At 40.4% G+C, this 13,296-nt stretch overlaps 1 protein-coding gene across 1 annotated transcript in view; it reads right to left on the bottom strand.

The window, feature by feature from the left end:
• The window catches only part of LAMB1 (laminin subunit beta 1), a 65,646-nt gene that overhangs the window by 38,275 nt on the left and 14,075 nt on the right, over positions 1–13,296 (bottom strand). The window contains exons 3-14 of the mRNA XM_069765038.1: positions 8,595–8,730; positions 7,455–7,528; positions 6,781–6,969; positions 6,576–6,639; positions 6,127–6,329; positions 4,657–4,777; positions 4,259–4,447; positions 3,796–3,975; positions 3,596–3,708; positions 2,466–2,545; positions 1,157–1,292; positions 926–1,084 (exon numbers count right to left, since the gene is read on the bottom strand). Of these exons, the coding sequence (XP_069621139.1) occupies positions 926–1,084; positions 1,157–1,292; positions 2,466–2,545; positions 3,596–3,708; positions 3,796–3,975; positions 4,259–4,447; positions 4,657–4,777; positions 6,127–6,329; positions 6,576–6,639; positions 6,781–6,969; positions 7,455–7,528; positions 8,595–8,730 (1,644 nt within the window). The remainder of the gene's footprint in view (positions 1–925; positions 1,085–1,156; positions 1,293–2,465; positions 2,546–3,595; positions 3,709–3,795; positions 3,976–4,258; positions 4,448–4,656; positions 4,778–6,126; positions 6,330–6,575; positions 6,640–6,780; positions 6,970–7,454; positions 7,529–8,594; positions 8,731–13,296) is intronic.

Here is a 13,296-nt window from a genome sequence, read left to right as displayed (position 1 = left end):
ACCTGTTATTATGCTTAAACCTTCCTTCCTCCAGACGTAGAGGATGCCCCCTTGTCCCTGTCTCAGGTATATTGCAATTTATATTAAAAAAAAAAAAAAGTGTATATATATATATATATATATATATATATATATATATATATAATGAATAAATATGTATATAATTATAGAGAGAGAGAGAGAGTGTGAAATCTTGCAGTTTTCACGCTGGTCACTAGGCCAGGTTCACATTGCGTTCCTGGCGTCTGTTAGACGGACTACGTTACACCGTGGCATAAACGTGGTGTAACGTAGTCCGTTACGACCGCCATTGACAGCAATGTCGGGCGCATCGCTAGCGCACGCCCACAATGGGTGTGCGCTAGGGATGTGCCCTCATTGAGTGACGGACCCGGAGACGCGGGCTGCAGCGATTCCGGGTCCGTCACTGCTAGCGCAGATAGAGCTAGCAGATGCTCTATCTGCGCTAGCGGGGTGCCAAAGTCGGCACTTGCGTTACAGCAGCCCGTTTAACGTATGTGTTGAACGGGCTGCTGTAACGCAGTGTGAACTTAGCCTCAGACTCAAATTTCCTGTTTTAGAAAACAACACATGGATATTAGCCACAATGAACAGACAATGACCTGATATTTTTTTTTATAAAAGTATCTAATGAGGTAACTATGAAGGGAGCAGCAGGGCAACCAGTGGCTGAGTATTGCGATTTGTGGACTCGACGTTATCAGCAGTGTATAATGTCACCTGACATTTCAATCCTACTTCTGGTAAGGACAGGAAACATAAGCCTAAAAAAGTCCCAGTGGCCACTGTAAAGATTACACATTTTAGTTTTCAATAAAGATTCTGATATGTAAAAAAAAAAAAAAAACCTTTGCCAACATTTCTATATGTAGTGTTCCTTTAATACAGTGATCGAACTGCTCACCTGCGGCTCATAGCGAATTAAAAGATCATACTCCATAGAGGTTGGGATGTTGTTGATATGAAATTCCAAGTATGCTCCTTCTGGAACGTTGGCAAATCCAGGTCCTGTCCAAGAAGGGGTGCGATCTTGAGGGAGCAACCTCTCCACAGTTCTCACACCCTGTTGGGAAACAGCAAGGCCTAAGCGTCGCTACTAAATGGAAACTAGAGCCATAAGGTGCTAAATACTTACAGGTCCAAAATCCGCATGTTCAGCTTCATAGATGTAATGGTCTAAGGAGATGAAATAGAAGCCAGACTGCACTTCACTGCACTGGCGGCCGATCATGTGTGGTCTACAGCGACACTGGCCAGATTCAGGAGAACAGCTGGAGACGGCATGAAACAACCAGAACTGTGACATTAACAAGATGTACCAGGAGACAATCCAGAAGACACAGCTGGAGTTTGGAACTGCGCTTTAATTGTGTTTGTATAATTCTTGAGCACTATTTCTGTAATGTCCTTTCTCTGTTTTGGATAGATCAATATCAGATCGATGTGGGTCCAATATCTACAGCCCTGTTGGTCAACTGTTTGTAGTGCTGAATGAGAATAGTGTACAGTGCAGGAAAGGCATGGATCCCGTATACAATGCCCATTTTTGAGGTACTGCCACTCGGCTCCTACTAGTGTGAATAGCAGCGGATCTGGAGTAGCGGAGACTGACCACCACACAGCTCTGTACATGGTCTACATCTGGTTCTTCAATCAGCTAATTGTCAAGGGTGCCTGGTATTGGACTACCACGGATCTGTAGCGATGGACAACTCTTTAAGAATTGGGAGTGTTCCAATTTTTTTATAAATACTAGATTATGGAAAAAAATCCAACCTTATTTCAGTCCATGTGGTACCTATTCTATGATGTAGAAATATTCAGCTAGTGCTCCTTATCCTATCTTTTATACTAAGGTCACACAACTGTTTTGCTCTCATCTGAGAAAATATGTCCAATTATCTTACGCACACTATGATCAAATCCTAATCAGAGTGTGTATGATTTTCCCTGATGTGGAGAACTAAAGAAAAAAAAAGATCCCCAATTTATCCATTCTGTCTGTCCAAGAAAAATCAGACCGCACCAGGATGTCAGCCGAGAGCAGTCCGATTTTTTTCTCCGGACCCATAGACACGAATGGCCGAGTGCGATCCGTTAATCAGATGCAACTCAGGCATGCTATGATTTTTTTTTCTTGAATCAACTTGATATGAGGAAAAAAACAACAACAAAAAAAAAAATCAGACCCATTTACAGCCCCAACAACACATGGCACTCGTCCGATTTTTACAGTCGTGTGCATGGGCCCTAAGGGATTAACTTTATACCAGTACTTCGGATTTCTAATTTGCATAAAAATTGCTTTTTACCAGTTGACAGGTTTTCAACCCATTGGTCGCCTGATTTACAGCACGTACATAAAATGCACTGCTCCGCTAACTCGCTGGCATGTTAACTTACAAGTGAATGATTAAAAGAGAAGAAATAAAGATTCAGCTTACTTATTGTCCAATGAGCCACCACGGTCACAATCACAAGGCCGACAACCATCTAAATCATTGCTCAAACCCCAGAATTCAGTCTGTACAGGAAAAGGCATTAAACGATATATCAGTAGTGATAGATTGATTGGCTCGTCCCTATATGCATGTCAGCCATGCCCCTTTACTTGCTGCACATTCATTGCATACATTATATGCTTTTTCTAGTAGTAGGACTAGTTATGCACATAGCTGAGCACTGTAAAAAATACAACATTTCACAATCGATCGGTTTTACTAATTAAAAACATTCGGTATTATTCTATGCATCAAACATTACAGTTTTACACAGCTGTTTCCAAGTGTGTTTATTTGAAGAGGAATCTGTCAGCAAGTTTTTGCCAGCTCATCTGAGAGCTTCATAATGTAGGAAAAGAGACCCTGAATCCATCCATGTGTCACTTAGATTACTGGGTGCAGCAGTTGTGACACAGAGTTTTTAGCAGCAGCATGAAGCAGAGCTGAGAAAGCAAATCCCGCCCACACCAAGCTCTTTATGTACCTAGTAAACTACTTATCACAGGAAGTAGAATGGTCAGACTGGAAGATATCCTGGTGATAAAACCTGTAAGTAAACAACAGCACACAGCCTCATAAGTGACACATTCCTGAAATCAGTGTCTCAGCCCCAACATCTGGCTGTCCTCAAATAAAGCTAGTTTCACCCAAGGGTTTATCCAAGCTGCGGAGGGATGCGGACTTCCTCAGTGAAGCCCGCCCACTGCCGCGCCTCTTCGTTCAGCTCCGCCTATGGCTGCATGCAGCGTGCACAACGTATCTTTAACATTGGGTACGCAGGCCATGCCACTGTATGCAGATGCCGCCGCATGCGTCGTTTTGACAGTGCGACGACCTGCGCAGAACGCAACATGTTGCATTTTTGTGCAGATGCCACAACCGTCAAAACGACGCATGCAGCGGCAAATGCATACAGCGGATAAACTCTAGGGTGAAACTAGCCTTAGATAGCAAAATCCTGCTGACAGATTCCTTTTAAACAAGGAGAATATGCAGCTTCACTTTAAGTGCATAACAGGGGATCATTTCCAAACAAGGCAGGGTAGGAAATTAGTCATTAAGATTAATATTACCATGCAGTGGTCACACTTCTTTCCGGTCACAAAACGCTTGCAATAACAGCTGCCATCTCGGGAGTCACATGAATTACCACCAGGTATAGTTCCCAGAGGATTGCATCCACAAGCTTCAAGAGGCAGAAAAATATTTTTATAAATGGTCATTAATTAATAAAAAAATGGCATATTTCACTGTGAGAGGATTTAATTCTTACGTTGACATCCATCTGGATCTTCTGCACTTAACTCATAGTGTCCTTCTTTGCACCGATCGCAGCGCTCTCCTTCAATATTCGCTTTACAACGACACTGCCCAGCAATGAGGCCAACCGAGAAGTCAGTATAGCGGTCACATATGCCTTCATTTTGAGAACCAGCTGGGTCACAGTTACAATCTGGGGGGGGGGGGGGGAATTTGTGCATTAAAATTATTCTCTATTGCCCTAGCAGCAATATATTCTGCAGCTTATATATCCACACGACAATACAATAAATTGAAAGAACTTTAAGCAAGGAAGACTATTCTGTGCATAGATCCTTATAAAGTCATAGAACACTTCTTTCGAGGCATCACGAATAAAAAAAAAAAGACAATAGCTGCTGTGAGCTAGAAATGATGGAGGACTGCCAAAAGGCAAGGCGGCAAAGTAAAAGCTCCTTCCTAACTATGATACTTACGCTGACATATATTTGGGTCCCGGATGTCTTTGTCCGGGTGCTGATAGAAGAAGGGCTTGCACTGCTCACAGTTCTGCCCCATTGTGTTGTGCTGACAGTCATCACATACCCCACCACTGGTATTTCCAGTGGACATGTATACAGCCATATCAAAGTGACAATGAGTGGAGTGTTCATTACAATTACATTCTGCAAAAAAAAAAGAAAAGAAAATTCACAATATTGTATGGGAAATAAGCTAAGAAATTTTTTTTTTGCAATTAATGCTCAGAGACTTGGCTATGGGTGACTCTATGGCTGACAATGCAGCTTTTAACATATGATTGACGGTAATGGCTTAAGGTTTTGACAGTTCTAAACCAGTAGCCAAAAACCATCCATGAATGATGTTCACTTACTTTTACAAGCATTGCTGCTGCGACCTTCCGCTGGTCTCCAAGGCAAATCGTGGTAAAAGTCCATACACTGCTCGCAATTTAATCCTTTCGTGTGATGTCTGCAAACACAGCGGCCGTGGACCTCAAATACGAGAAAAGAGTTTTATTACACGGAAAGGTTTGCCTGAATTTATGTCGGATTTTATTGTGGGAACACAACGGAATGAAATGAACATGGATTTATAGCCAGCACAATGGGAATAAATGCCGGAAATCTTTGTCTAAACCAGGGGTGGGGAACCTCAGGCCCCAGGGCCATTTACGGCCCTCAATGACCTTTTATCAGGCCCTCGGGCAGATTCTCAGGGACCGCATTCTTGGGCAGGGAGCTGTATTTTGATTGCCACCAGCCCATTAATTTTTTCTTGCTCTGTTAGCGCACACACACAGTGTGTTCACTACTGAACACTGAAGGGCAGGCAATGAAAGATTATGTCTGACACCAGTGCCAGAGTCAGGATGTGCTTTGTGGACGGAGTTTGTACGGCCCCCGAAGGAAGGTGTAAATATCCACATGGCCCTTGGTAGAAAAAAAAAAAAAGATTTCCCACCCCTGGTCTAAACCTACAGAGAAATCCTGTGCCACGTAACAGCTCTCTGTTACATTCTTGCTTTGTACATATCTTTAGACCTAATATATCCATTTCTATATTCCACAGGAATATGACTGACTGGCCCCCACAGTTCTCAGAAGACATAGCAGCTCTAGATTTTCCACAGCAATTCTCCCATTCGTGAAGAGAACTACAACACACTTCAATGTGTGTGGAAGTTCCCGTCAAAGTGGGCCGAGATTTCTGCTCTGCAGGAGAAAGGATAGAGTCAAAGCGATCACTCCATTTTCCAGGTTAGCAGTGGCTTAAAAGTCACTCCCACACTTATCAGAATGTTATGGCATATCCTAGCAATCTGCCATAACCTTCTGAGAGGGAACTACTTACCGATAACTGGAGGTCTGATTTCTCGGACCCCCTCCGATCTTGAGACCTGGGGCTCAACAGAGTGATGGACCACCATGCTCACTGCTTCTCCGTTTTTTCTTATAGGAGTGCTGAAGACCAGCCAAGCTCAGAACTCGGAAGTCTCCAGCAGTCCCAATAAGAATGAATGGAGTGGCAGCATGCATGATCGACCACCAATCCACTGATGTGGGGCTCTTCAGTGCCTCAGTTCTCGGGATCAGTGGTGGTCTCAATGGTTGACCTCCAGTGATCGGAAAGTTATTCCTTGTCCCAAAGATAGTAAATAACCACCAAACATAACAATACCCATTGAAAAGGTTCCCCATCACTGAAGAGAAATAACTGACCTTTATCCTTCCATTAAAATCTACATGAATGAGATGCAGAATTTTCTACATAAATAACTCTAAATTAGATTGCGTATCACATGTAGTAAATGATACACAGAATAAATACGTGTAATAATTACCATTCCTTCAACATTGTCTGCGTAGCCTTTAACTGGGGCACACTCGCTGGCATGTCCATAGCAGAAGCAATTACCCCGTACAACCATATCATAAATAGCGTAGTAATATTTTTCTTTAATTTCAACTCTTGAATCTAATAAGTTATCACCCAAAGTGTGAAGCTTCAAGAATTTAATTCTCAAATTTGTAATTCTCAGCATACCTTAAAACAAAACACAAAGATAAAGAACCATAAAACCTAATGTAAATGAACAGAGAACCATGAAATAATGGAACCGTAATGTCTATATAAATGCCAGAATTTACATGTAGAATTTATTTTATTTAAAAAGGAGGCTTATAAAAAGGAAAAACAAAAATCTTTTGGTGAAATGGGACATTAACAAGCATATAAAAAAATGTATATGCCAAAAAAGCAATACTATATAGTGCAAATATTGTAACTTACTTTTAATTCTAGCACTGTATGGGTCATCTATGCGGAAAGCTGGATCTAAGACACGGTGAATAACCTAATTTATGAAATAAAATAAATGTAATAAATGAAATCCAAAAGATAAATTAGTTTGTATTATCATGCAATATAATAGAAAACACAAAAAAGTAAAACAAACACACACAAAAAAAAAAACAATAAAAAAAAAAGACCCTACCTCTCCCTCAGTAGAAGGTTCAATATCAGAGTATCGCGAGTCGCAGATGATATCATCAACTTTTTTCATTGGACCAACTGAGATTCCAGGGAATGAAGACTCGCAGTCATATGCAAAATATCTATAAACATTCCATGTTTTCCCAAAATCTGATGATCTTTCAATTAACATTGCAGCTGGGCGGAAAGTCTGTAAGGAAAAGGAGAATTTCTTATAACAAACACATCCGATTGTAGAACTTTACATATTTTAATAGTTGAGTTTAGACCAAAAGTAAAGCTCTTGGCAAGATACTTTCAAAGATGAAAGCATGCCAAAAGCGAACGTCTAACATTTACTATGTGTATCAATGGAGCACGGTATGTCCTTTACAAAGCATATGTCACTTCCTGACATCTGTTTGGATCCCAGACATTGTATGCAGATGTTGAGCCTCTAAACAGGCAGCAAGGGGATTACATTAATACGCTTCCTTTCCTAAATGTACAGATATCTTAACATCACAGATTAACAATGGAGCACAAATCACAATAATTCCGCTCAGAAGGCAGGTCCGGCTTCATAAATTCCCCTTCAATGGTTGCAATGTGTTATGCCTTAACAATAGGCCCTTATACTGTACAAGAATATCTCATACTAGTAGCGATTGTATCCAAAAGTCATGGATTCCTAACCTTAAAGGTCATGATGAGATGAGTGAAATGGAATTCTGCTTCAAGATCCAGCTGGATGGTAACATTTTCCAGACCTTTGTAAAGAAAAAAATAAATATATTTAATTTGTAAGAACCAAACAATTTGAGATTATTATTATCATTATTACTATTTTGTCAAAAGTTCAAGTCAAGGTAATAGTAGCTTTCATGTCCAAAGTAAGTTTGTGATCTTAAATATCTCCATCTTCACCATCTATTGATAGGATAGATAATAAATAGTTCATATCTGAGATGTTCTCTGCTGGGAGCCCTGAATTCCCATGTTCTGGCTCTCCAGAATGAACATGGTGAGGGGGAACACGGAGGCTCAGATGTTAGCACTATTTCTATGTAGCGCTGGTGACTTGGGTTTAAATCCCAACAAGGACAGCTTCTGCAAGGAGTTTGTATGTTCTCCTCATGTTGCGTGGGTTTTCTCCATGTTCTCGGGTTTCCTCCCACACTTCAAAAGATACACAGATAGGGAATTTCGATGATGACAGTGATAGTAATGTCTGTAAAGCGCTGTGGAATATTATGGCACTCTGTATCTAAGTAAAGTGCATAAATAGGAGAAGATGATAAGATAAGATTATATGTTACAGAAACAGACAAATGAAAGATGCGAGAACACAATTTGCAGAAGTTGAAAAAAAAAAAAAACTTTACGCATCATTAGAGGAAAGTTGAGACAAGTTCAGAAAAGCTAAACTGCATAGTATATGTTTTCCGTACAACCAGGAGTAAGGCCATTGGAAGAAAATGACTTGGTGACAACAACATAAATAGATTACAGTAAAAAACTGGTGATATACATACGATTGGCGACATTCAAGGACTCATTGAGCCATCAATCAAATGGAAAAGCGCAGAAAGCCACTGCCAGACAGCTTTGGCAGTGGCTTTTCTCTTAAAGAACAAAGGGTCAAGTATTAAAATTGAAACCGCACATCCCTGATCATCCCAATATCATCTGTCAGGGAAGAGTTGGGAATCCCTGATACACATTAGCCTGTCTGTTGATCCAGCCAGTATGGGGAGTTCAGCATACATTAGTCTAATGTTTATGTGAGGCTAAAGACGCTACAAGTGCTCTATAAAAGACAATCCAAGATATTACCATTTTCAGACTGCCACCATAGATCAAAGCGATTTGGGTCGAACGTAGTGACTACATTTTCTATCCGATGGCTCTCCGTGTTAGTCTCAGCATCATAAGGCGTTCTTGAATCACATATGAAGCATTTCTTTTCATCCTAGAAAGAAAATGTATTTCGATTTATGTTTTCAACGTAGACCTGCAAGTAACCACCAAATTAATTGCCCAGAGCAATACCATTGATATTAGTTTCACTGGACAATCACGGAATTGAAATCCTAAAATAGGCAAAATTACGGGCAAAATCAGGTGGCCATATAAATAGGATCGAAGTCGGAAGACTGTGCTCAGACAGCCGTGTTGCGAGAGCCGCCGGTCAGACAGTGCACTGCGTTCCAATCTCGCTCTGATTTATATGGCCATATGACTCTGCCCTAAGTGTGAAATCATGTGCACTTGATATGACTGTATCATTGAAAAAGTAACATTTTGAAAACGTAGAAAAAAATTTAACCACAATCACATCAAGATTCTCTAGTTGAAAACCTTTAGTTGGAACACGACTATGGACTGATCCCAATGTTTCCACTAGACTGTAGAGTTTTTGGCTTGGCAAAGTGTTGAGAAAACACATTGGGGCATATTTCCCAAACTAATTTTTATACAATCCAAACGTAGGCCCAAATTCATGAAAGTGATTACGGCAGAATTATGGCATAAATCACTTTGAAAAGTCACACAATCTATGTGCAACTTCACCAGTTTTTCCCAGTGCCGTTCACAATGGACCGAAGTCACATCGACAACCAATCAGTGGGATAAAGGCTACAGCTGGGTGTTGTGTTACATGTACAATGCAAGGCTCCCCTCAGATCCACTAAGCTCAGTGTTTGTCTGCCATGCTGTCAAGGTGAGGTCATCCAATGCCACATACCGTACCGGTGGACCTGGAGATGGTGACTACAGTGTGTTTTTTTTTTTTTTTTTTTAACAAAATGCATCAAGGAACAAATTATATTTGAAAAGAAACAACCCCTGAAAATACAAGGACAAAATTATATTTTTATTCTCATTTGCAACGTTTTTCGTTATCATCTGGTGCCCTATTATAAGCTCCCAAACGACGGTTCTGCTGACAGCTCTCTCCCCAACACCCTCAGCTCAGTCCAGTGCTCCTGTGTTGTTTCTGAGACAGTTACGGACAGACTCCTTCTGGTGGTGGCTTATCTCAGGAAGAACACAAGAATCGCCAGTATGAAAATCAGACATTCCGGATCCTTCTCTTCTTGACATCATTAAGAGGCTCCGATCCACATTAGATTGTCAGCCGATCCTGTCAATATTGGCGGGTTCGATCAATGCTAGTCGAATATGTAAGTCATGGTAAGTTTTTATTATTTTTTCATTGTACTAGTTAATCACTGCAATTATTAAAATAAATCTATACAGCATCTAGCTAAGGATAGAAAGTATATACACGCATGTATCTTGACAAGTTAATACATACTCTCCTCGCTTTTTTCCTGTTACTGCCATGAGAAAAAAGTTTGTCCCAGTATAATCATAGGTCAATGGGTCAGGAACAATCTACTTCCACTGACTCTATGCTGTGCTGCACCTCCTCCTTTCCTGCTCACAGCCCCATGACGGGCTTTATCACAGCAGCTTGTCCCTATCCAGAGTCTGTACCATAGAAACTAGACCAAAGGGCTTTGAAAGTATATACCAGCAAACTATTCACAAAGAAAAAAACAACGTGTTTATGGAAATACAAACATATAGAATGTAAACTGAGAAAAAAAAAAAAGTTTCCCTAAGCTGGAAATGTACAGATCATAAAAAAATACTCATAATTAAATGACTGTTTATAGTATGGGTATTAATCGGTGACACTGGGGGCAGAAGGAGTCTCCTAGAGTTAAAGGATGGTTAGTTGTACGAAGAGTAAGGGACCATGAAAACCTGACAGCTGGAGAGGTGTGGAGTGGATTTTATAGGGTTGGTGATGTGTTTTTTTTCTTTTTTGGGGCAAGGAAAGGGGTGAGGTAAATGTCTGTAACAGTTGTATACCTGTGACTGGTTTGAATTGAAACAATATAAAATAAATATTAAACTTTAAAAAAACAAATTTGAAAAAAGGAAGGGTTAAAAAGCACACAGAAAACAGGTTTCCTTGCAATTGCCTGTTAAAGGTCTGCTCCCAAGAGCTGCCAAATAGCAGAGAACAGACCTACTATCACAAAGCTACTGACCATCACTTCTAGTTTAATGTTGAAAGAAAATATTGACAAATAATGCAAAAGTTCTTTCAAGTAAAAAATCTAATTAATCTACTTTATAATATGAATATGTGAGCACTGCTATGACTTGTCCTAGCACAGCCGTGATACAAGAGGTTTCCCAGACCTATAGCAAAAATGGCATCCCGGGAAGGTGGAGAGACCTAATCTCCATAACCGCTGCAGTACACTGTGTGCAGAATTATTAGGCAAGTTGTATTTTGATCACATGATACTTTTTGTACATGTTGTCCTACTCCAAGCTGTTCAGGCTTGAGAACCAACTACCAATTAAGTAAATCAGGTGATTTGCATCTCTGTAATGAGGAGGGGTGTTGTCTAATGACATCAAAACCCTATATAAGGTGTGCTTAATTATTAGGCAACTTCCTTTCCTTTGGCAAAATGGGTCAGAAGAGAGATTTGACAGGCTCTGAAAAGTCCAAAATTGTGAGATGTCTTGCAGAGGGGATGCAGCAGTCTTGAAATTGCCAAACTTTTGAAGCGTGATCACCGAACAATCAAGCGTTTCATGGGAAATAGCCAACAGGGTCCCAAGAAACGATTTGGGCAAAAAAGGGGCAAAAAAACTGCCCATGAATTGAGGAAAATCAAGCGTGAAGCTGCCAAGATGCCATTTGCCACCAGTTTTGCCATATTTCAGAGCTGCAACTTTACTGGAGTAACAAAATGTGCGATACTCAGGGACATGGCCAAGGTAAGGAAGGCTGAAAAACGACCACCTTTGAACAAGAAACATAAGATAAAACGTCAAGACTGGGCCAAGAAATATCTTAAGACTGACTTTTCAAAGGTTTTATGGACTGATGAAATTAGAGTGACTCTTGATGGACCAGAGGCTGGATCAGTAAAGGGCAGAGAGCTCCACTCCGACTCAGACGCCAGCAAGGTGGAGGTGGGGTACTGGTATGGGCTGTTATCAAAGATGAATTTGTGGGAAGCTCAACTCCCAGACCTACTGCCAGTTTCTGGAAGACAACTTCTTCAAGCAGTGGTACAGGAAGAAGTCAGTATTGTTCAAGAAAAACATGATTTTCATGCAGGACAATGCTCCATCACATGCCTTCAACTACTCCACAGCGTGGCTGGCCAGTAAAGGTCTCAAAGAAGAAAAAATACTGACATGGCCCCCTTGTTCACCTGATCTGAACCCTATAGAGAACCTGTGGTCCCTCATAAAATGTGAGATCTACAGGGAGGGAAAACAGTGCACCTCTCGGAACAGTGTCTGGGAGGCTGTGGTGGCTGCTGAACGCAATGTTGATCGTAAACAGATCAAGCAACTGACAGAATCTATGGATGGAAGGCTGTTGAATATCATCATAAAGAAAGGTGGCTATATTGATCACTAATTTTGGGGGGGGTTTGTTTTTGCATGTCAAAAATGTTTATTTCTACATTTTGTGCAGTGATATTGGTTTACATGGTGAAAATAAACAAGTGAGATGGGAATATATTTGGTTTTATTAAATTGCCTAATAATTCTGCACAGTAATAGTTATCTGCAAAAACAGATATCCTCCTAAGATAGCCAAATCTAAAAAAAAAAAAAAACATTCCAACTTCCAAAAATATTAAGCTTTGATATTTATGAGTCTTTTGGGTTGATTGAGAACATTTGGGTTGATGATCAATAATAAAAAATAATCCTCTAAAATACAACTTGCCTAATAATTCTGCACACAGTGTAGAGAAGGGATCAGGGTTGCCAACTTGACTTTTTCTTTTTACTGGACTGCTAATCAAAAAAAAAATACAGACAGATAATATTTTTCCTTCGGACACATTGGAAAATCATAATAAATCATTATGATTGTCAGACACAGAAAGTAGAAGACCCCTGTGCAAGAACAGTATTTGAGCCCTTTGCAGTCCAAAAGGTCATTATAATTCCACCAGCTTTGGAGGAAGTTGGCCCTCTTGCCTCTTGGAACCCTGTGTGGCTACACAGGTTGCACCAATGATACAGGTCTGCAGCCCATAATTCTCGATATGTAGACATCGGCTGTAATCATAGTAACATGATGATAATTTCAGTCATAATAATCTGTATAGGTTTCTTTAGAAAAAAAAAATCATGGACGCCTCACATTTTTACCGCCAAAACAAAAATTATTGCATTATTTTTACAGACTGTCCTGGAATTTCTGGACAGTTGGCAACCCTGGAAGGAAGACATGAATTATTTCAGATTATTTTTCCCTCACTTTTGTTATGGAGCTAAAGTTTACCTAAGTGGGATGAGCTCTGCCTGAGAAGAGCCCCCTTTTATCACAGGCCCCATGAGAGCCTCTATGATATGCCACTAAAAACATTCGCTGTGCGTCAGTAAAAAGGAAATTACAGTCATTAGGAAACTGTCTAGACACTGCTTTTTTTGTACACTGGAAACCTCAATCTATGTCCCGTATTCCGGAATGTGC

The sequence above is a fragment of the Ranitomeya imitator genome, chromosome 4 (genome assembly GCF_032444005.1).
Source record: "Ranitomeya imitator isolate aRanImi1 chromosome 4, aRanImi1.pri, whole genome shotgun sequence".
Classification (NCBI taxonomy): domain Eukaryota; kingdom Metazoa; phylum Chordata; class Amphibia; order Anura; family Dendrobatidae; genus Ranitomeya; species Ranitomeya imitator.
Note: the sequence above shows the minus strand (reverse complement) of the source record. Positions and strands in the feature narration are given on the sequence as shown.